Genomic DNA, 23,739 nt, shown 5'->3' on the forward strand with positions numbered 1-23,739 from the left:
GCAAATTTTCCTCACTTTACGGAAATAAAAAATTCCTTCCCGACTCCAATCAGGCATCAGAATAACTCCCTGGATCAGCGACCCCTCTCTAGTAGCTATAGCCTGTAATATTATTACGCTCCAGAAATACATCCAGGCCCCTCCTGAATTCCTTTATTGTACTCACCATCACCACCTCCTCAGGCAGAGAAATCCATAGTCTCACTGCTCTTACAGTATAGAGTCCATAGTCTCACTGCTCTTACAGTAGAGTCCATAGTCTCACTGCTCTTACAGTAGAGTCCATAGTCTCACTGCTCTTACTGTATAGAGTCCATAGTCTCACTGCTCTTACAGTAAAGAGTCCACAGTCTCACTGCTCTTACAGTATAGAGTCCATAGTCTCACTGCTCTTACAGTAAAGAGTCCACAGTCTCACCGCTCTTACAGTAAAGAGTCCATAGTCTCACTGCTCTTACAGTATAGAGTCCATAGTCTCACTGCTCTTACAGTATAGAGTCCATAGTCTCACTGCTCTTACAGTAAAGAGTCCATAGTCTCACTGCTCTTACAGTAAAGAGTCCACAGTCTCACTGCTCTTACAGTAGAGTCCATAGTCTCACTGCTCTTACAGTAAAGAGTCCATAGTCTCTCTGCTCTTACAGTAAAGAGTCCACAGTCTCACTGCTCTTACAGTATAGAGTCCATAGTCTCACTGCTCTTACAGTAAAGAGTCCATAGTCTCACTGCTCTTACAGTACAGAGTCCACAGTCTCACTGCTCTTACAGTAAAGAGTCCATAGTCTCTCTGCTCTTACAGTAAAGAGTCCACAGTCTCACTGCTCTTACAGTATAGAGTCCATAGTCTCACTGCTCTTACAGTATAGAGTCCCATAGTCTCACTGCTCTTACAGTAAAGAGTCCATAGTCTCACCGCTCTTACAGTAAAGAGTCCATAGTCTCACTGCTCTTACAGTATAGAGTCCATAGTCTCACTGCTCTTACAGTATAGAGTCCATAGTCTCACTGCTCTTACAGTAAAGAGTCCATAGTCTCACTGCTCTTACAGTATAGAGTCCATAGTCTCACTGCTCTTACAGTAAAGAGTCCATAGTCTCACTGCTCTTACAGTAAAGAGTCCATAGTCTCACTGCTCTTACAGTATAGAGTCCATAGTCTCACCGCTCTTACAGTAAAGAGTCCATAGTCTCACTGCTCTTACAGTATAGAGTCCCATAGTCTCACTGCTCTTACAGTATAGAGTCCATAGTCTCACTGCTCTTACAGTATAGAGTCCCATAGTCTCACTGCTCTTACAGTATAGAGTCCATAGTCTCACTGCTCTTACAGTATAGAGTCCATAGTCTCACTGCTCTTACAGTAAAGAGTCCATAGTCTCACTGCTCTTACAGTATAGAGTCCATAGTCTCACTGCTCTTACAGTATAGAGTCCACAGTCTCACTGCTCTTACAGTATAGAGTCCATAGTCTCACTGCTCTTACAGTAAAGAGTCCATAGTCTCACTGCTCTTACAGTATAGAGTCCATAGACTCACTGCTCTTACAGTAAAGAGTCCATAGTCTCACTGCTCTTACAGTATAGAGTCCACAGTCTCACTGCTCTTACAGTACAGAGTCCATAGTCTCACTGCTCTTACAGTATAGAGTCCATAGTCTCACTGCTCTTACAGTATAGAGTCCATAGTCTCACTGCTCTTACAGTAAAGAGTCCATAGTCTCACTGCTCTTACAGTATAGAGTCCATAGTCTCACCTGCTCTTACAGTAAAGAGTCCATAGTCTCACTGCTCTTACAGTATAGAGTCCATAGTCTCACTGCTCTTACAGTATAGAGTCCATAGTCTCACTGCTCTTACAGTATAGAGTCCATAGTCTCACTGCTCTTACAGTATAGAGTCCATAGTCTCACTGCTCTTACAGTATAGAGTCCATAGTCTCACTGCTCTTACAGTAAAGAGTCCATAGTCTCACTGCTCTTACAGTACAGAGTCCATAGTCTCACTGCTCTTACAGTACAGAGTCCATAGTCTCACTGCTCTTACAGTAAAGAGTCCATAGTCTCACTGCTCTTACAGTATAGAGTCCATAGTCTCACTGCTCTTACAGTATAGAGTCCATAGTCTCACTGCTCTTACAGTAAAGAGTCCATAGTCTCACTGCTCTTACAGTAAAGAGTCCATAGTCTCACTGCTCTTACAGTATAGAGTCCATAGTCTCACTGCTCTTACAGTAAAGAGTCCATAGTCTCACTGCTCTTACAGTATAGAGTCCATAGTCTCACTGCTCTTACAGTAAAGAGTCCGTAGTCTCACTGCTCTTACAGTAAAGAGTCCATAGTCTCACTGCTCTTACAGTATAGAGTCCATAGTCTCACTGCTCTTACAGTATAGAGTCCATAGTCTCACTGCTCTTACAGTAAAGAGTCCATAGTCTCACTGCTCTTACAGTAAAGAGTCCATAGTCTCACTGCTCTTACAGTAAAGAGTCCATAGTCTCACTGCTCTTACAGTATAGAGTCCATAGTCTCACTGCTCTTACAGTAAAGAGTCCATAGTCTCACTGCTCTTACAGTAAAGAGTCCATAGTCTCACTGCTCTTACAGTAAAGAGTCCATAGTCTCACTGCTCTTACAGTATAGAGTCCATAGTCTCACCGCTCTTACAGTAAAGAGTCCATAGTCTCACTGCTCTTACAGTAAAGAGTCCATAGTCTCACTGCTCTTACAGTAAAGAGTCCATAGTCTCACTGCTCTTACAGTAAAGAGTCCATAGTCTCACTGCTCTTACAGTAAAGAGTCCATAGTCTCACTGCTCTTACAGTAAAGAGTCCATAGTCTCACTGCTCTTACAGTATAGAGTCCACAGTCTCACTGCTCTTACAGTAAAGAATCCTCTTCTATGTTTGTGTACAAACCTTCTTTCCTCCAGACGCAGAGGATGTCCCCTCGTCACAGTCCTGGGGATAAACAGATGATGGGAGTGATCTCTGTACTGACCCCTGATATATTTATACATAGTTATTAGATCTCCTCTCAGTCGTCTTTTTTTTCTAAAGTGAATAACCCTAATGCTGATAATCTTTCAGGGTACTGTAGTTGCCCCATTCCAGTTATTACTTTAGTTGCCCTCCTCTGGACCCTCTCCCGCTCTGCTATGTCTGCCTTGTTCACAGGAGCCCAGAAATGTACACAGTCCTCCATGTGTGGTCTCACCAGTGATGTGTAAAGTGGCAGGACTATGTTCTCATCACCGCCATCTATGCCCCTTCTGATGCAACCCATTATCCTATTGGCCTTGGCAGCAGCTGCCTGACACTGGTTTCTACAGCTTAGTTTGCTGTTCACTAAAATTCCTAGGTCCTTTTCCATGTCAGTGTTTTACCATTTAGTTTCCTACCCATGTGTATAACCTTACAGTAAGCAGGGGCTGGACAGTGAGTCACCATGCACCACGATGCAGCCGCGGACCCACACGCGCCTCTCTCCTCTGCTGCTCCTCAGTCTGCAGTGCAGTCCCCAGCCGAGCCTGAAGCAAAATTATATTTATCAGATCTGTGTCACCATATATTATATTCTTTGCCCCCCATATATTATACATCCTGTGCCCCCATATATACAGTGCCCCCAGCCCCCATATAGTGCTCAATATATACAGTGCCCCCAGCCCCCATATAGTGCTCAATATATACAGTGCCCCCATATATACAGTGCCCCAGCCCCCATATAGTGCCCAAATATATACAGTGCCCTCATATATACTAGGGCTGCACAATTTGGGGGAAATGTGCAAATGCAATTGGGAGGTAAATATTGCGATTGCGATATAATGAAAAATGGTGAAATTCCCCAATTTCATGTCCACACCCCCCTCTTTACAACACCCCCTTTTCTTATCAATCCCTCAATGTCATAATGTCACATTTCTCTCCCTCTTTTTTAGTTTACATCACCCCCTTCGTGTCACATCATGATCACATCATTGCCCCCTATTGTGTCACGTTTCTCCCCTCCCCCATGGCACATCGAGTGTGGCCCGTGGTACCTGCAGTATTTCGGAATACACTACCTCTGAGGTCCTTGCCCTGAGCTTGTGACCTAAATCTCTAAAATCATTTTTAAGGCCCCTCCACCTTCCTCTAACTTTGTCATTGGTTCCGATATGGACCATGACCGCTGGGTCTTCTCCAGCCCCCCCCAGTAATCTGTCGCCCCGATCCGCGTTGGACGATCCCGGTCTTATTGACTGATCGCCCTATCTGTCCCCCTAATAATGGAGTCTCCCACTACCAGCACCCGTCTGCCCGGCTCTCCTGGGCCCCTGCTTACTGGAGCCGACATTCCCCTGACTGGCAGAGGACGTGTCCGGCTGCGGCAGTGCCGTCCCTGGACTGACATCCCCCTCATCTGACAACCTTGTGACAGATCAGGGCTAGCCTCCCGGCACTCTTCCCTCTACCCCGCTTTCTGTTACCCAGCTACCTACCTCAGCCTCCTCGCTACCACCCTCCCCCACATCTACCCCCATAGAGCGCCTGCAAACTCTTTTCCACATTGTCATCGCTTCTCAGTGTAGGAACTCGCCCGGTTAGGTACTCGATGTGCGATTCCAGACGGGCAATTTGCTCACATTTTGAACAAAGATATGAAAACGGCTGTTCCAGGACTGCAGACATCAGACAAGACGTGCGCTGGACGGCGCTGTCAGTGATGGACACATACTAAATGGGGATAAGCAAGAAAAGAGAAAAAATACAATACAATACAGTGCAGTGAGAAGAATGTAACTTACTGGCGTCTCCTCCTAAAGTCCCTGAATCTGAAGTCACGCACTTAATACAAACACGCGGACGCTCACAAACTCGCGTTATTTGCCTGCTTGTATAAATGCAGCTCTCAAACCAGACGGCTTTTTTCCCCTCTAGAATGGACTATTATGTATAGAGAAGTGCTGTCTACATGGTGTTCCCCTCTTCTAATTAAGGGGTCATCACATTTTAGACATTTATGGTGTCCCCTGACCCATCAGGTGAGGCAGCTGCAGACTAAAACGAGAGCTCCTGCCGTAACACGTGTGCGCCCCCTGTAGAGTCTGCCGATGGATGGCACCCCTCCCGGCAACCTGGCTTGGTAGAACAGGAGTCAGTGGACCCCTATTCACCCAATAGTTGAGGCTTCCAATGTTGAGCCCCAACCTACCAGACCAGTACCGTAATGGGGTCTACATCTACCCCACCTGGTGTCTGAGGGGGGTGCGTGTATACAGTGGTCACATATAACAATGGCAGCCAAAAATACAAAAACAAACACACCCCGACCCTCGATGAAAAGAAAACACAGGAAGATAGGCACCCTATTGTAACCCTAGGACCCACCCGTCCGGACAGAAGGTGTGAATTATATGCAATACACATATAGGGAATGTTTCGGGGGAGGGGAGAATGTTTGGGACAGGTACCTCAAAGTGTATACCTGCCCCCCCTAGTCAAGATGGAGCCTCAAAAGTAAATCAGAGTTAATAGCACAACTTCTTTCTCACCTTTTGAGAGGCTTTCGCAGCTGCTGCTTGACATTGAGCGATAATGCTTAGCTTGATATTGACCTATTTACCCAAGTCCTTCACTGATCCAAGTGCAACCAAGTTCTACGTTTTCAGATCAGTATTTCCTTTCAAAGGGTCTACCCCTCTTCATGTGAGGGGGGGGGGGGGGTCCCAGGAGCACCCTTTATTAGCCAGAGTGGAGTGATTCTGCAAAGAGCATCCCTTGTAATGCCAGAGTCAGGCCTCATGCACACGACAGTATTTTTTCACGGTCCGCAAAACGGGGTTCCGTTATTCCGTGATCCGTGTCCGTTTTTCCTTTCTTTGATTTTTGGAGGATCCACGGACATGAAAAATGAAAAAATAATCTAAGTCAAGTTTGACTTTGAAATTATAGGAAAAAACGGACACGGACGCGGATGACAATCTTGTGTGCAGCCGTGATTTTTCACGGACCCATTGACTTGAATGGGTCCGTGAACCGTTGTCCGTGAAAAAAATAGGACAGGTCCTATTTTTTTCAAGGACTGGAAACACGGATCACGGATGCCAAACGGTGCATTTTCCGATTTTTCCACTGACCCATTTAAAGTCAATGGGTCCTTGGAAAAAAACGGAAAACGGAAAACGGAACAGCGGCCGCGGATGCACACAACGGTCGTGTGCATGAGGCCTCAGTCAGGGGGTCCTAGTAGTGGAATCCCATAGAAAACACTACACGTGATATAAACCCCATATTGACCACTAGATGTCATTGCACAACAGATGAAAACTGATCCTGAGCAGCCTCACTTTCCAGCTTGCTGCGAAGTGCAATCAGTAATAGGGGCAATTAGGTATAACGTGTGAATATACGCTCTTTAGGGTAATCTGGGGGACAAAAATGTAAAGTGCAAATCCATGCTCAAATGTACTAAACAAAGAGTACAGTAATGGGGTCTGAATCCACCCCACCAAGTGTCTGAGGTCTCACCCCCCTGTTCCTTCCCATAGAAGACACTACAAGCTATATACAGTGATAGATAGATAGATAGATAGATAGATAGATAGATAGATAGATAGAAGGATAGATAGATGATATGTACAGGCCATTGAGAAGATCAGGGCTGCCCCTCAGGCACCAGGTGAAGGCCCTTTCTTATGGTAATGTCCAGCTTTAGGAGTATCACTTGTGGAACGTGTGTCTCATATGGTAATGCGCCCAGGAAGGGTCCATTATTGACTGAGTATCACAGGGAAAATACAGCCTAAATAATATCTCTAGCGCCTCCCGTAGGGCCTTATGTGAAACTACACACCCGTAACTCTAAAGTAATGAGTATGTGGTGAGGGGCCAGGAGACACCTCTTGCCTTGTGTATATGGTGATGGCAACATTTGTCCCACAGACATCACTATATGGCGGTTTTTTAGGAAGGGTTGACCCCTGTATTAATGTACTATTTCCATGTAGGATGATGACTTTTGTTCGGGCTCCTAGGTGTATAAACAGGATACAATTAGAGGCCCTTTGCAGCAGCTTCCTGACACCAGCACACGCTTTACCATTCACACCCAGTCCTGAACTATGGATGCCGACATCATCTACTAGAGCTGTGATGGCTAACCTCCGGCTGGTAAAACTACAGCTCCCAAGATGAACGGAGCATGCTGGGAGTCGTAGTCTCACCACAGCTGGAGTGGCGGAGGTTAGCCATCACTGATCTACCTTCACCACGTCCCACCATTCATCCCTGCCACATGGTGTTACATGGGCACTGTATGGCTCTGCCCCATGGCAGTACTATATCTGATGTTTTGGGCACTGTGCGGTACTATAACGCGCTTACTGCTATGTGGGCGCCTTATTGCGGCACGGTATTATGTACGCTGCTGTTAACTGCACTGCTCTTTCGTTATTGCAGGTTAGAGATCATTGCAGTATTGCAGCAAGCATTTTAATGCTCATGAAAATTCTTCCTTTAGGTGGCGCTGTTCTCTTTGGTCAGTTCTGCAATATCTCCTCTTATAGAGGGCTATATGGAAATTTGGAAACAGCCGCTAGGATTGTGTGCTGCACTCACTCCAATGGGGCTGAGCTGCAATACCAGTCACAGCCTCAGACTAGAGTGGCGCTGTTCCTAAAAGAGTTGCCCCTGACATGGGGGGTGCATGAAATCGCCTATGTGCATGCTTGTTTGGAAAATGCATAGAGGCATGAAACAGATTGAACCTATGGCTAATGCAAATGCTGTGTAATATCACCACACAGCCCTGGCCACAAGGTGGCGCTGTTTGCTCCCAAGCAGCACAGCCAACAGGTGCAATACTGCTGCTGCGGGAATGCTGCGTCTTGTAGTTCCTCTAGAGCAGGGATGCTCACCCTGAGGCCCTACAGCTGTTGCAAAACTACAACTCTCAGCATGCCCTAATAGCTGTCCAAGCATGCTGGGAGTTGTAGTTTTGCAACAGCTGGAGGGCTGTAGGTTGGGCATCCCTGCTTTAGAGCAACAGCATGCGGTCATATTGCACCAGTAAAATACAATATTGCGGTTTCTGGGGGTTTTTTCTCCAAAAGTGCAACCTGTGAATACACCCCGATAGAAGGAGTCCAGTCCCGAAGCCACTGCGGGTCATTCATAGGCAGGGACCCTCAATAAAAGACCCTGGAACTGATGGTTTTATTGCATCTAATAGTTGGGGAAATGGATTCCACTGATGTAAGCAAAAGCCAGGAAGGGGCCCAATCAGTGTCCACAAGGGGAGGCCTGCTGGGCGTTTGGTATGGTGATTATGCATGCACACGGGGCTCATTAGCTGCCATCAGGCCTCCCATTAAGGGGTTAAATTGGGCTAATACAATTCTTAAGCAGTTGGATGCTTTTGCAAACATTTTTACTGGGGGAGTTGCAAATGAATTAAATCCAAAAAGGGTTAAAAAATGATAATTAAAACCAAGAAAGGTGCAAGGGGAGTGGGGGTGGGGGGTGAGCAAAGGAGCCAATGGCTGATAAGATCAATTAACATGATGATGAAGGGGGAGGGGCAGGGGGTGTAAATAGGCCCTTTAATGGCTTAGCCTTGGAGTTGGAGTCTTCACTTTGCAGGTTTGGCTGGACATGAGGCACCTGAGATCTGGTGCTGGAGGACATCTTTTGGGGGTGATCTATTGAAGTTTGGGGTCTAGAAGATTAGATTTTTTTGGAGAACCTTCTGCTTGCTCCTCTGAAGGACTTCCTTGCTCCATCCCCAGGACTCCACTCTTGGTCATGTACAGCCAGCAGGCTTACCCCACCTTTGGCCTGATGCAGGAAGGGTTTGGGGGTTACCCTCACCATTCTCAAGCTTTCTTTTTTTCTGCAGCCAAGTCTGACAATGGAGATCTGGGGGATCATCATCCAGCTCAAGTCATGGCATGGAACCCCCCTCAGCTGGAGACCCCCAGTCACCTGGCTCTTCATGGACACCCACATCACCTAAGGGAGGAGACCCCCTGTAATGTGGAGAAGGTTAAAGTGAAGGAGGAAGAGGAGGAGAATGCTGAGAACAAATGCCCCAGCCTTCTGCCCGCTGCGCAGTACTACCCCCATTACTGGAGTAACTCCTTTTGGGCAGGGAATCCTAACCCCACCAACAACCCCCAGAAGAGCGTCAGCGTCCCTGGCTCCAGTGTGTACCCGGCTGCGGCCAGCCAGAGCCCCAACACCCCAGGAGAACCTGCGGCTTCCAACATGGAGAGTAGCCGGTGCAGCAGCGCCTCCACCCAGGAGGTGGCCAAGGAGGGTGAAGCAGCGGTGAACCTGACGGTGTCCAGCCCCGGGCCTCGGGATGAAATGCTGTCCAGTGATGGGGAGGACGTGCTGGTGAGTGATGCCTTTTATCTAATAAACCCATGGCACTACAAACCCCAGCAAGTACCCTCAATTTGTTGTAGTTGCAGAACCCTTGTCTTTTGCTAAGCTATAAACCTCCTAAAGTGCTCTGATTAGTGCATAGAAGGTTGGGGCTGATTAGAATTAGGGGCCACATGCTGGCTCTTAAAGGGACATGCACAGTAAGATTTAGGATGTTTTTGGACAGTTCTTATATTCTGCAATACCAGGCATGGCCTATAGATGTGAATGGCGCTATTTCCTTCAAAATAGGCAGACCCTTCAAGAAAACAATCCCCCATCATGTAGTCTATGTATGGGCCGTGGTGTTAAGTTTCTTAAACAGGGCTTTCCTTCATGTACTTTGGGGTCCTTTTAATTTTGGTAGCTTCTCTGCTCCTGTGGTCGGGGGTCTCCTGCTCAGAACCGTAGGGGTGATGAGAAGCAATTGCTATTCATGTGACTTGGTGTCGGGTCACTTTAAACCCCCCCCAATTGTTCTTAAAGGACCCTAACATCTAAGGGTGTGTTAACCTAACTAAAGCTTATAGAATGAAATGTTCTGCAGCTTACTATTATACTCTGTTTATCTCCTATTTTCAAGATCTGTGCATGCTGTCGGTGAATGGAAGGGATTCTTTGTCAGTCCAGACAATGAAAGCTTGAACTGACCCAGTCTGCCTTTGTTACAATTGTATCCAGGCTGAGAGGCACGAGCTTTGTTAGTTTGATACAATGTATCGCTTTAGCTAAAGTGTGACACTCCCTCAGCCAGGAGATGTCTTAAAGGGGTATTCCGAGTGTTACTAATTATCCCCTATTCACAGAATATGGAACTATCCCAACTGGTCACGACGAGAACAGGGACCCCATATCCCTTGGGACCCCCCCAAAAAAATAAACGGGGCGGCTGGTCGAGCATGCACACAGCTTCGCCATTCTTTTCTATGAGGGTGCTGTCTCCAGAACTCCCATAGAGATGAATGGCACTGCGGTGTGTATGCTCGACCGGCCGCTCTGTTTATTTGGGGGTGGGTCATTGTTTTGTGATCAGTTGGGGTCCCATCGGTGAGGAGTTATCCCATATCCTGTGACTAGGGGATAACTTGTAACAACTGGAATACCCCTTTAAGCCTGTACAGGTTTGCAGTCTCTGAATGTAAACCAGATTGTGCCCATTCACTGACGGCAAACAAAGATATTGAAGCTTGGAATGTTTCCTTGTGCATTGATGAAGCTCTATTGATACGGCTGTGTGCATGATGTGACCAAGTGATGACCTCTTGCAGGAGATGCCCAGCGAGATGGAGATGGAGCAGTTTGCCCGAGACATGAAGCAGAAGCGAGTGTCCATGGGCTTCACGCAGGCGGACGTCGGCTACGCCCTGGGCGTCTTGTACGGTGAGTTGCCCAGCTGGTATGGAACTACAACTCCCAGCATGGACCAGGCAGTCGGTGCATGCTTTGTCTCTGGTTTCCTGGACCCTAATGTCGCCTTCTGTCTTGCAGGGAAGATGTTCAGTCAGACGACCATCTGTAGGTTTGAGTCCCTCCAGCTGAGCTTCAAGAACATGTGCCAGCTGAAGCCCCTGCTGCAACGGTGGCTGGACGAGGCCGAGAACAATGACAACCTTCAGGAGGTAAGTAGTGGGTGGCACGGGTCGCACCTGAGGTGGTCTTAAAGGAGACATCAGCTTTCTGTTCAATTCTAGTGAGTGAACATGACTCCACCTAGGTGTGATGGGTGGTACTGCAAGCGGTGTTAACCTGTTTCTGGATTTTTTTTATTATGGCGTACTGTCCCTTTAAGTTTCTCTTTTGAAGCACTTAAAGGGGTTGTCCAGAATTTAGAAAAAACATGACTGCAGCAGTGGTGCTGTAATGGACTTGGGTGTAGCATGCTTTCTGAAATACTTCTGGAAGAAAGCAAGAATGTCTCAATGCAATATCAGCTTGCAGTCAGTGAATGGAAACAAAGTATATTAAAATTGCCGAGCTTTTGATTTGTTTTCAGATCTTGTGCAGCGCTAGGTGCTCTCGTAACGCTTTGTTTTAGGTTTTTCAGTCCTTTTTAAAAGTCTTGACTTTGAATTCCAGATGATCAATCGGGAGCAGGTCTTGGCCCAGTCCAGAAAGAGGAAGCGGAGAACAAATATTGAGAACATGGTGAAGGACAGCCTGGAGACCTACTTCATGAAGAACCCCAAGCCTGGCGCTCAGGAGATGGCGCAGATAGCACGAGAGCTGCACATGGAGAAAGACGTAAGGGGCCGATTCCCAGCCTAATGTGTGTACCGCACTACAGCCTGTGTTATACTCCAGAGCTGCAGTCACAAGACTGGAAACAGTCAGCAAGAGGGTCACCGCATGCAGAGTACCAGAGCAAGCGCCATGCTGGGAGACTTCAGAGCCTGCGCTCACCTATTCTGCAGACTCCAGTGCTTGAATGATGAATGTGCACAGTGACTGCACCAGCAGAATAGTGAGTGCAGCTCTGGAGTATAATACAGGATGTAACTCAGGATCAGTACAGGATAAGTAATGTATGTGCACAGTGACTGCACCAGCAGAATAGGGAGTGCAGCTCTGGAGTATAATACAGGATGTAACTCAGGATCAGTACAGGATCAGTAATGTATGTACACAGTGACTGCACCAGCAGAATAGTGAGTGCAGCTGTGGAGTATAATACAGGATGTAACTCAGGATCAGTACAGGATCAGTAATGTATGTACACAGTGACTGCACCAGCAGAATAGTGAGTGCAGCTGTGGAGTATAATACAGGATGTAACTCAGGATCAGTACAGGATCAGTATTGTATGTACACAGTGACTGCACCAGCAGAATAGTGAGTGCAGCTGTGGAGTATAATACAGGATGTAACTCAGGATCAGTACAGGATAAGTAATGTATGTACACAGTGACTGCACCAGCAGAATAGTGAGTGCAGCTGTGGAGTATAATACAGGATGTAACTCAGGATCAGTACAGGATAAGTAATGTATGTACACAGTGACTGCACCAGCAGAATAGTGAGTGCAGCTGTGGAGTATAATAGGATATGTTACTAGTAAGTCCTACAGAAACTGGGCAAGTAGCTGCATCCTTGGCCAATTGCTGATTCTGTAAGGAATCCTCATATTTGGTGTCAGTCTGCTGCCTGCGAGCTTCTGTATTTTGGTGCAGTTCTTCACATCTCGCTCCTCTTCTGCAGGTCGTTCGGGTTTGGTTCTGCAACCGCCGACAAAAAGACAAGAGGCAGATCCCGGGCAAGGGCCACAATGGAGAAGTGTATGACGTGCAGCACATGGTCCACCCTCACATGGGAGCCTTCGCTCTGCCCCAGGATATGACGCCCCAGGGTTATATGGGATCCACAGCATCGCTCTACTCCAATCCCGCATTCAGTCACAAGAACGATATGTTCTCACAGCCCATGCCCCATGGGATGCCACTCGGAAACCAGATCTGTCGGGAATAGACTGGGACTGTCGGCCTTTCCAACCGTGGTACGGGTTCAAGGGCCTCCACTCATCTCGCTCCCTTGGGAAGACTGTTTTTATTTAACGGACTCGGTTTTAAGACTTATTTTTATTTTTTATTTTTTGCCTCTTTTGAATTCATAATAAAATGAGGCCTAATCTTAAACCCTGAAGACTCTTTACATCTGGCTAAAGTAACTCAATGGACCTGACTACAAGTGGGATTGGAGAGGGTTAATCCAAAGGGGTTGGCCAGGAATCGAAAAACATGGCTGCTTTCTCTACAGTGCCACCCCTGGTTGTATTGGGTATTGCAGCTCAGCTTTTTGGAAGGGTTCTGCCTTAATCTTTTTGGTTTAGCCGATTTTTAGTGGATTCTTGTCTTGCTTGTTCAGACCCTTTAGGGTTTAGTTTTTAAGATAACTTGTCTCCTAGAGACTAAGCCAAAGCCACTTTACTTTGAATTGCACTAATTGTCCTGTAGTCCCTTTAAAGGAATCCAGATTGTTCTTGTGCTGCTTTGGTGACAGGAGTAGATACAGTAACTTTTTTTTTTTTCTTTTAGCCTTGTGTGAAGTTTTTAATAACCTTGTATCAGGAGTCAAATTGTGCATGAGCCCCACTATGGTGTGTATCAGTTTATTTATACCTTGCTCTATTGATCTTTTATTTGCTCCAGTCACATCCAGAGCTGCATGAAGTCTCTTCTTTTGCTTGTTATCTACAGTGACAAAAGCATTATTATGGTTATGGCTATAAGGTGACAAAAGGGGTACAACTGCATTGATGTGTAGCTCTGGCAGAATGCAGCCTTGGGTGTGACTAGAGTTAAAACCCTGATATAAATCCATATATACAAGATAATGGCCCTAACTTATTCTACCTAGATGTAGGGAATTGTGCAAATTTTTTTATTTTTTTGCTTCTGCAAAAGTGGAATGTATTCTGCTCCAGTCACATCCAAAGCTGACTTCCTGTTCTTGAGGTCGTGAACATTTTCCACTCCTGCTGTGGCATTTAATATCCCAAAAAGCAGTAGTCTAAAAACCATGACTTCAAGTGTCCAGGAATGTGAATGCAGCTCTGGATGTAACTGGAGTATACTGCCTATTTACTAGAGTTGAGGTTTATTTGTGACTGTAAAATGAATTGTTCTGCGACGTTCTAACTTGCTTTTATTTTCAACATGCTTGCTGTCAGGGAATGCAAACATTCCTCTAGTCGCTGAACCTGTGACAGGAGATGTGTGGTGTATGTACAAGTTTTCAGCTTCTAGATGGGTCTATTCAATTAAAGCAAGCACAGATCTTATGTGGGTTAACTGAAACGCTCTGCTCCAGGATTTGTATAGAATATTTGGGTTTTTATCCTTCTGCAGGCTGCATTTCATAAGCATAGATTAGACACGTGCTGCCTGGGCAGGTGGGGTGGCAGAGCTCAGATGGTGAAGTCCCTGGTGCCCTGTGGGGCAGCCACCGAGCATGCTCCATTATACCGCTTCCTGATGAAGATATTGTATGTAAGATCTGATTGGATGATGCATTATTAAAACTTTACAGTAAACTTACCGTGTGTCAGGTGTGCGGTTCTATTACTAGATTGGGGCTACCGCCTTCTGGGTGTAAAGGATGTGCACAGTGCCCCCCCCTCGTGCTCAGGTTGGCTGTGGTATTGCATCCCAGCCCCATCTCCTTCAGTGGAGCCTCCCAGACTAGAGGCTGGCGACCTCCAGCGTGCTCCTTAACCCCTTAAGGACCAGGACATTTTTTTTTCAAATCTGACCAGTGTCACTTTGTGTGAATAAAATGGTTATTACTTTACGTTCCCCATGTGTCTACTTCATGTTTGGATCATTTTGTGAATGTCATTTTATTTTTTGGGACGTTACAAGGCTTAGAAGCAAATCTTTAAAAATTTTCCAAAATCCACTTTGTGAGGCTTACATAATGGAAACCACCCCCAAAGAATTACCCTATTTTGGAAACTACACCCCTCAAGGTATTCAAAACTGATTTTACAAGCTTTGTTAACCCTTTAGGTGTTCCACAAGAATTATTGGCAAATGGAGATAAATTCTGAATTAGATTTTTTTTTTGCAAATTTTCTACTATATATATATATATATATATATATATATATATATATATATATATATATATATATATATATATATATATATATATATATTTTTGCCCCAGTAGCAAAGGTTAACAGCCAAAGTAAACTCAATATGGCCCTGATCTTGTAGTTTATAGAAACCCCCCCCCCCCCCATGTGTAATAGTAAATTGCTGTACGGGCACAGAAGGAAAGGAACGCCATATGGTTTCTGGAAGGCAGGTTTTGCTGGACTGGCTTGTTTACATCAGGCATCCTCAAACTGCGGCCCTCCAGCTGTTGTAAAACTACAACTCCCACAATGCCTTGCTGTAGGCTGTTCAGGCATGCTGGGAGTAGTAGTAGTCTTGCAACAGCTGGAGGGCTGCAGTTTGAGGATGCCTGATCTACATAATTTCCCATTTGAAGCCCCCCTGATGCACCCCCTAGAGTAGAAACTAGAGTAGAAAACTTTTAGAAACTACAGGCTAAGGTGGCAGTTTTGTTGGGACTGTTTAGGGTACATATGATTTTTGGTTGCTCTATTACATTTTTGTGAGGCCAGGTTTCCAAAAAAATGTATTCTGAATGTCATCTCGATTTGCCAATAACTCTTGTGGAACACCTAAAGGGTTAACAAAGTTTGTAAAATCCGTTTTGAATACCTTGAGGGGTGTAGTTTCTTAGATGGGGTCCCTTTTATGGAGTTTCTACTCTAGGGGTGCATCAGGGGGGGCTTCAAATGGGACATGGCGTCAAAAACCAGTCCAGCACAATCTGCCTTCCAAAAACCATATGGCGTTCCTTTCCTTCTGCGCCCTGCCGTGTGCCTGTACAGCAGTTTACAACCACATATGGGGTGTTTCTGTAAACTACAGAATCAGGGTCATAAACAGTTTTGTTTGAATGTTAACCCTTGCTTTAACAGAAAATGGATAAAAATTGAATTTGGCAAAACTCTTTTGGACTGTTGATTTGAGGGGTTAGGTCATGTTATTTTAGAGAGCAGATTCTTTTTTTTAAACCTAAATTTAAAAAAAACACCACCACCTCTCAGGATCTAAGGATGGTGATGGGTGGTGTATTATCACACCACCGATCACCATCCTATTCCGTGTTATCGGGTCACCGGAAACACAGCAAACCACAGGTCAGAATTGACCTGTGGTTTTCTGCGATCGCTGCTATGTCACAGTGATTTCAGCAGGCACTCTCTATTCTGAAATACACAGGGCATACCTGTACACCCTGTGTCCGCAAGAGGTTAAAGAGCTGAGCAAGTGTGCATGATGAGAGTTGTAGTTTCACAACAGCTGGAGGTTGCAGATCCCTGTTCTAGCCAGAATGAATTGAGTGTAGCGTGGTTTATGGAGGGAATCGGCCATGTCTTTCTAATTCTATTTGGCTTTAAAAAAAAAATTGGGATAAATCGTATCTAATAGGTTTCTTCCCTCTCTGGTTGATGCAGCACAAGCTGTGGAAGGCATGTGAGCCACCACTAGAGGGAGCTCACTACATACAGATTATACAGCCACCACTAGGGGGAGCTCACTACATACAGATTATACAGCCACCACTAGAGGGAGCTCACTACATACAGATTGTACAGCCACCACTAGGGGGAGCTCACTATATACAGATTGTACAGCCACCACTAGGGGAGCTCGCCACATACTGATTTATACAGCCACCACTAGAGGGAGCTCACTACATACAGATTGTACAGCCACCACTAGAGGGAGCTCACTACATACAGATTGTACAGCCACCACTAGAGGGAGCTCACTACATACAGATTGTACAGCCACCACTAGAGGGAGCTCACTACATACAGATTGTACAGCCACCACTAGAGGGAGCTCACTACATACAGATTGTACAGCCACCACTAGAGGGAGCTCACTACATACAGATTGTACAGCCACCTCTAGGGGGAGCTCCTCACATACAGATTATACAGCCACCACTAGAGAGAGCTCACTACATACAGATTATACAGCCACCACTAGAGAGAGCTCACTACATACAGATTATACAGCCACCACTAGAGGGAGCTCACTACATACAGATTATACAGTCACCACTAGAGGGAGCTCACTACATACAGATTATACAGTCACCACTAGAGGGAGCTCACTACATACAGATTATACAGCCACCACTAGGGGGAAGCTCACTACATACAGATTGTACAGTCACCACTAGAGGGAGCTCACTACATACAGATTTTATTACAAGACCCGGAGGCTCCTATTGCTATTCTCCTTCTTTACTCTGACCAATAGCAGCAAAGAAAAACTTGAACATGTGACCAAACCCCTCCCATAGTCCTAGTATAATAGGTCACTCCTCCATCAGAACCTCCTCTTTCTTTGCTGCTGACCGCAGAGATAAGTACATTCAAGGCATTACTGTGACTATACTGTGTGACTATACTGTGTTTGGGTATATTTATATATACTTATATTGATATAGGCTGTTTGTGGGTTTTTAACCAGCGTTTAGGGGAGCCTGCTGGCTTTATTGTGGTTGATTTTTTCCTCTACAGGTTGCCCATAAGCTCTGGGGGATTTATTCTGCCCCTCCTTAGGGTTTATATATATTTCCTGGCTCCCCTGTACTCCTGTACCGTGTACTTACTGCTTCTTCCCCCGCCTGTTTCTAGTCTCTAGAGCGGGGGATTTCCATAGCTGCGCTTGGCGCGGCTTCTCCTTTGATCTTTCTCCTGTCGGGGGATTTCCCGCCTCCGGCTCTCTGCTTCTGAGCGCGGCGCCCGAGATCTCGCGAGATTTCGGGCGCTTCCGGCTACGTGCGCTCAGGACCTCATTCCCAGCGTTTCCTGCTCCCTCACAGGTTGTATCTTCAGCGCTGTGTCCTTTTTCCATCTTGGCTTGGGGCAAATCCTCCTGCCAGTCACCATCTCTCCCTAGGGGCATCCCTCATATATTTATATTCACTTATTAAGAAGTTGGGGCAATACTAAGGCCAGAAGATGCCTAGGTCCCACAATAGTGATCAGGGCTCAGCAGAGGAGGAATTCCCTCTGGCTGACTTAACCCCTTCAGTGCACACGGATCAGGACAGACTGCAGACAGAGCAATCACAGGCTTTTCAGATGTCTGTCTCTAATGCTATTGCAGCAGCTATGGGATCCATGACATCTGTCATATCCCAGTCCATTGCACAGGCCCTAGCTACCCATCCGGCTAATATGCCGCAACCCGCTACGGTTTCTAAACTGGCCGGGCCTGGGCCGCATGCCTCCAGAACAACCTTGACTGGTGATGATGTTGCCACCAATGTTGGCGCGCTTGGTTCGCGCAAGAGAGCCTGTCCGCGTCAGGCAGAACGCACGCGAGAATGGAAATGGGCTACAGCACAACAGGATTGGGCTACCGACTCTGAGGTCGGTTCTGAGGAGGAGGCTATAGATGACGCCTTTGATGAGGCAGAGCAGGATCCCTCCGGGGTCATGGAATCTAACCCCCTACCCGGGTGTAGTACTCACAGATCGTCTGCAGACGCACTACCTGCAGATTTGGTGGACCCCTCTGGGGACCTGTTATTTAACCCTGACTCGCTCCATCACCCGCGATCCGCGGAATGGCTACCTTTGGACCATGTGTCCAAATATTTGAAGGCGCGGGTGCGATGCCCTCTATCCAGAGAGGCCCGCAATAAGCTCAGGGCGGAATGCCCCAGACCGATTATCCCCAACAAGGTCTGCGATACCCCGTCTGTGGATCCGAAAATGATCCAATTCCTTTCTAAAGCGGGTTGGAACCCGCGTAAGGGCCTGGAGTCAGCCCTACGCTCCTGCCAGGACAAACTCCTGGACATATTTGGCCCTCTAGCCAAGATTTTTGATCTGGCAGAGTCAGCTAAGGCTGAGGGCGGTCAGGTAGACCCAGTAGAATTGCGCGAGTGGGTGCAGCGCGCCATTTGCATTGGGGGTAACGTGAATACGTCCCTATCCATGGAACGGCGTAAGGCCATTCTGTTCAAAATTGAACCGAAACTCTCGAATCTGGCACTGACAGACAGGAAAGGAGGCTCAAGGCCTACTATTTGGAGAGTCCTTCATCAAGGACCTAGGCCGCTATGTCGGCGCTTTCACCGCCCTCGATAAAGCCCAGAGCTCAATGAAGAGGGTTTTCCAGGGTAGGGTCTCTACCAGGGCCGGCAGTTTCAGGGGCCGTCTGTCCGGCCGAGCCCAGTACCAGTCCCGTGGTTCGGGTCGAGGCTCCTTCTCACAGAGACCGGCTTTCCAGGAGCACAGGCGGGATCCAGCTCCTTTCTTCCCATCCAGAGGAAATCCTTGGAGATCCAGAGGGTATAGAGGACAACCCGGTTCCAGACGCCCCTATGGTAAGAACGCTGCCCCATTTCAATTCTTCAAATGCTTGTGTAGGGGGCAGACGACGTCTCTTTTCTCATGCCTGGTCCCGCATCACCTCAGACCAATGGGTCCTTTCCACGGTCAGGGGTTTTCACATAGAACTCACGTCTTTCCCTCTGTCCTTTTCTCTCCCACACCCGGTGGTGTTGTCAGCAGAGAACCGCGTTCTGGTGGACTCAGAGTTGTCGGACCTGGTCCGCAAGGGGGCCATAGAGCCAGCCCCGGGACCCCCTTACGGGGTAATCAGCAACATCTTTCTGGTTGCAAAGAAGGGGGGTCAAATGAGACCCGTCATCAATTTACGCGCTCTCAACGCGTTTGTCGTTTACCGCCATTTCAAAATGGAGGGGATCCACTTACTGCGAGATTTACTGCAGATGGGCGATTGGATGGTCAAATTGGACCTAAAAGACGCTTATCTTACGGTCCCGGTAGAGGACGCGTCCAGAGATCTCCTCTGTTTCTCTTGGCAGGACAGCGTTTGGCGTTTTACGTGCCTCCCATTCGGCCTCTCGTCAGCTCCATGGTGTTTCACCAAACTGATGCGCCCAGCTATGGCCTGGCTTCGCGGTCGGGGAGTTCGCCTCATCGTTTATCTGGACGATATCCTGATCATGGCTCAGGACCGGTCGGTGTTACTAGATCACCTTCGCTGGACCATGGACCTGCTCTCAGATCTGGGGTTCCTGCTCAACCGGGAGAAGTCCTGTCTCTCTCCGTCCCGAAGGATGGAGTTCTTCGGGTTCATGGTGGATTCCACAGTGGGGACCCTCAGCTTACCATCGGCCAAGATTCGGTCAATTCGGAAGGAATTGCTCAGAGCCAGGTCGTCTCCCCGAATCCAGCTACGTCAACTGGCGAGGATAATAGGCCTACTTGCCTCCTCTATCCAGGCGGTGTTCCCAGCCCCGCTTCATTACCGGGCCCTCCAACGCCTGAAAATATCTCATTTGCGGACGGGAGCTTCCTATGCGGATTGGATTCCCTTGGACGAGGAAACCAGGGAGGAGCTGTCCTGGTGGATCCTCAACTTGCACGCCTGGAACGGCAAGGCGATTTTTGGTCAGCGCCCCGATTTCGTGGTGGACTCGGACGCCAGCCTGTCAGGCTGGGGGGCTCACTGCGAGGGCATCACGACGGGCGGCTGGTCAGACATAGAGACTGGGTTCCACATCAATGCGTTGGAACTGTTGGCGGGCTCTTTCGCTATCAAGAGCTTCACGAGGGACACGGCCAGATCCTGCATTCAATTGCGTATGGACAACGTGTCAGCTGTACGTTACATCAACGGCATGGGTGGAACTCGGTCCACCATTTTGTCACGTTTGGCAAAGGACTTCTGGGATTATTGCCTATCTGAGGAATTGGTGGTTTTGGCGGAATACCTTCCGGGGGTTCTGAACATCCACGCGGACTGGAGTTCTCGTCATCTATCGGATTCCAGCGACTGGCAGTTAGATCCTGAACACGCAACTACCACGTTTTTACAGCTGGCCCCCGGATCCGGAAGCCGAGGCCGTGGATGCGTTTCTCCAGGATTGGTCCAGGGGGATCCTCTACGCGTTCCCGCCGTTCCAACGGATTCCACGGACCTTGATTCAGGTACGCCGGAGTGTCGCGGACCTGACCCTGCTGGTCCCGTTCTGGAGCTCCCAGTCGTGGTTTTCCCCACCTGCTGGAGATGATGACAGAGATCCCTCGCCTTCTCCCGACGTCGCTGACTCTCCTCCGCGGCCCTCACCACCAACCGCATCCTCTGCTCCTGGACGGGACTCTGCGCCTGCTGGCGTGTCGGATTTCAGGGGACCCTGGGAGGTCCCGGGAGTTTCAGGTACTACTAAAGTCCTTCTGGAGAACGCATGGGCCCCAGGAACCAGAAGATCTTATAGATCAGCCTGGGGGTCTTGGGCTGACTGGTGCTTGGCTAGGGACTTGGATCCCATTTCGGCACCTGTGACGGAGATTTTACACTTCCTGTCTTCCCTCTTCGACCAGGGCAAGGCGTATCGCACCATCGGCCTGTTCAGATCCGCCATCTCGGCATCGCATCAAGGCTTTGACGGTACTCCTGCGGGTCAACACCCGTTGGTCTGCCGGCTGATGCGCGGCTCGCGTATGTCTCGGCCACCAAGACCAAGGTTCACCACCACGTGGGACGTGTCTTGTGTTCTTTCCTTTTTGTCTGCTTGGCCTCAGAATTCTGAACTCTCCATTCGGCAGTTGTCTGCGAAGCTGGTCACGCTTCTCTGCCTGATTTCCTGCAAGCGGGTGTCCGATGTCAGGGCTCTAAACCATGATGCCCGCTCGTATACCCCGGAGGGGGTCACGTTTGACATTTCTAGGAGGACTAAGACCCACATACGCTCGGTCTCCTATCCGGCTTTTCCTGCTTCGCCTTCGCTTTGTCCGGTGGCGTGCCTTAAGGAATATGAAGCTCGCACTTCACCTTATAGATCCAGACAGCTTCCGCAGCTCTTCCTTTCTACGGTTCGGCCTTTTGCTCCGGTGACAACTCCCACGTTGGCAAGGTGGATGAAGTGGATCATGGAGTTGGCTGGCGTGGACGTCTCTCTGTTTTCGGCACATTCCGCCAGAGGGGCATCTGCTACTTCGCTGGCGGTGTCTGGGGCCAGACTTGAGGACATTTTGAAGTTGGCAGATTGGTCCAGTGTCTCCACGTTTAGGGAGTTTTATTTTAGGCCAAGTCCTCATGTGTTTTCTTCCATCATTGATAACGTGTCTGAGACTTTGAACTTGCAATAGGAGCCTCCGGGTCTTGTAATAAAATCAGATGATTTTCCTATTTCATGACGTAAAGTCATGATTTTATTAAAGACACGGAGGCGAGTATTGCCCTCCCTATTTTCCCTCCCTATGTAAGTATTTATGTTACGTTTTATTATGGATTGCTTTGTTTTGAGCATTAGGTTTTAGCTCTGTGAGTTTTTCCTGAGTAGGTTTTGCGCAACCATTTAGTTTGGATACTATGTATCAATTCGTCTCCTATCACTCTCTGTTTTTTTTTCCATTTTTAGGTTGAGACTGACGTGTTGGGCAGTCGTCGTGGTTCTGCATGATGGTTTGGAGGGTCGGCAGTTTTGGTTCCAGCCGATCGTTGTGGTGGAAGAGACGAGAATTACTTATCAAGCTGTCGTTCCGGTTTGGTTCCTGATTCGTTTCCGGATGACTGGCGGTTCCTTCCCAGGAGGTCGGATGTTCGGTTTCCAGTTTTGTTGGGACTGTTTGGACTCTGGTTACAAAGAAAGAGGAGGTTCTGATGGAGGAGTGACCTATTATACTAGGACTATGGGAGGGGTTTGGTCACATGTTCAAGTTTTTCTTTGCTGCTATTGGTCAGAGTAAAGAAGGAGAATAGCAATACTCGCCTCCGTGTCTTTAATAAAATCATGACTTTACGTCATGAAATAGGAAAATCATCTGATTATACAGTCACCACTAGAGGGAGCTCACTACATACAGATTATACAACCACCACTAGTGGCTTCTGGTAACAGCCAAAGTGAAAAGGTGTGCCATGTTGGCTGCTGGGCTGTACATGAGCCAACATAAGGACTACAGTATGTTGTATGAAGCCTCTTTTCTCCTATACAACAAACAGCACGGCGAGTGTAGGCGGTGTGCAATGTGGTTATGTAAGCAGGAACTGAGTAACGGCTCCGGGGCACAGCGCTTAACACTGGTGCCTTCAAACCTGTTGGCAAAATGTATTTTTATGTTAAGAAAAATAAAAAATAATTTGCTTCCAGGACATCAATGCAACAATAAGGAGTATCACCGGATCCTATGGAAACCATGCGGAGTGGCCGGTGGATTAGGAAGATTTATAAATACATACTGGTTGTACCCACCGTCCAGCCTCATGGGGCGCAAGCCTGAAGCCTCGGAGACAGTAGACTGGAGCAGGAGCATGCTATGACATCATGACCACCTCTGTACAATATAGAGGGCATTGATACTAATGGGGGCACACTTTGGGGAGGATTATCACTATTGGGTACTAACTATTGAGGGTAGTCTGGTAGCACTATTACTATGGTGGGGCTTTCTGTATGGCAGTATAGTATAGTATTTGGGGGCATTGGGTAGCAGCAGCAGCAATAGGAGGATGATAAGAAAGTGAGGAACCAAAGATTTCTGTCTGGCAAACCCTGCAGAGACAAGAGACGCTTGAATGCAGTTGTCATGGTGGTCTGGTATGAATGGAGAAGATGAGGACAGAGAACGTCTGCAGCAGAGGAGACATCGCTGGATGTAAGAGGTAGGGGGCGCTGTATTACCCTGGATGTAAGAGGTAGGGGGCGCTGTATTACCCTGGATGTAAGAGGTAGGGGGCGCTGTATTACCCTGGATGTA

General features: G+C 47.6%; 2 protein-coding genes across 2 annotated transcripts; both read left to right on the forward strand.

The window, feature by feature from the left end:
• Positions 1–8,783: 8,783 nt before the first annotated feature.
• Positions 8,784–12,869, forward strand: LOC122919886 (POU domain, class 5, transcription factor 1.1-like). The gene is made up of 5 exons (XM_044269070.1): positions 8,784–9,377; positions 10,676–10,787; positions 10,896–11,026; positions 11,484–11,648; positions 12,603–12,869. Exons 1-5 carry the CDS (start codon positions 8,784–8,786, stop codon positions 12,867–12,869), a joined length of 1,269 nt encoding a protein of 422 aa, XP_044125005.1.
• Positions 12,870–17,958: 5,089 nt separating this feature from the next.
• Positions 17,959–22,744, forward strand: LOC122946779. Its single transcript, XM_044306585.1, has 2 exons — positions 17,959–19,334; positions 22,401–22,744. The coding sequence occupies exon 1, from the start codon at positions 17,959–17,961 to the stop codon at positions 19,093–19,095; it is 1,137 nt and encodes a 378-aa protein (XP_044162520.1). The 3' UTR covers positions 19,096–19,334; positions 22,401–22,744.
• The last annotated feature ends 995 nt before the right edge of the window (positions 22,745–23,739 follow it).

This window comes from Bufo gargarizans, chromosome 9, assembly GCF_014858855.1.
Source record: "Bufo gargarizans isolate SCDJY-AF-19 chromosome 9, ASM1485885v1, whole genome shotgun sequence".
Lineage (NCBI taxonomy): Eukaryota > Metazoa > Chordata > Amphibia > Anura > Bufonidae > Bufo > Bufo gargarizans.

What these genes read in the sequence shown, in the direction of transcription:
- LOC122919886 (XM_044269070.1), top strand. Translation starts at nt 8,784, where the DNA reads ATGTACAGCCAGCAGGCTTACCCCACCTTTGGCCTGATGCAGGAAGGG. An exon ending in CGCCCTGGGCGTCTTGTACG is followed by an intron (nt 10,788 to 10,895) that starts GTGAGTTGCCCA and finishes TCTGTCTTGCAG; the next exon opens with GGAAGATGTTCAGTCAGACG. An exon ending in ACAATGACAACCTTCAGGAG is followed by an intron (nt 11,027 to 11,483) that starts GTAAGTAGTGGG and finishes TTTGAATTCCAG; the next exon opens with ATGATCAATCGGGAGCAGGT.
- LOC122946779 (XM_044306585.1), top strand. Translation starts at nt 17,959, where the DNA reads ATGCCTAGGTCCCACAATAGTGATCAGGGCTCAGCAGAGGAGGAATTC.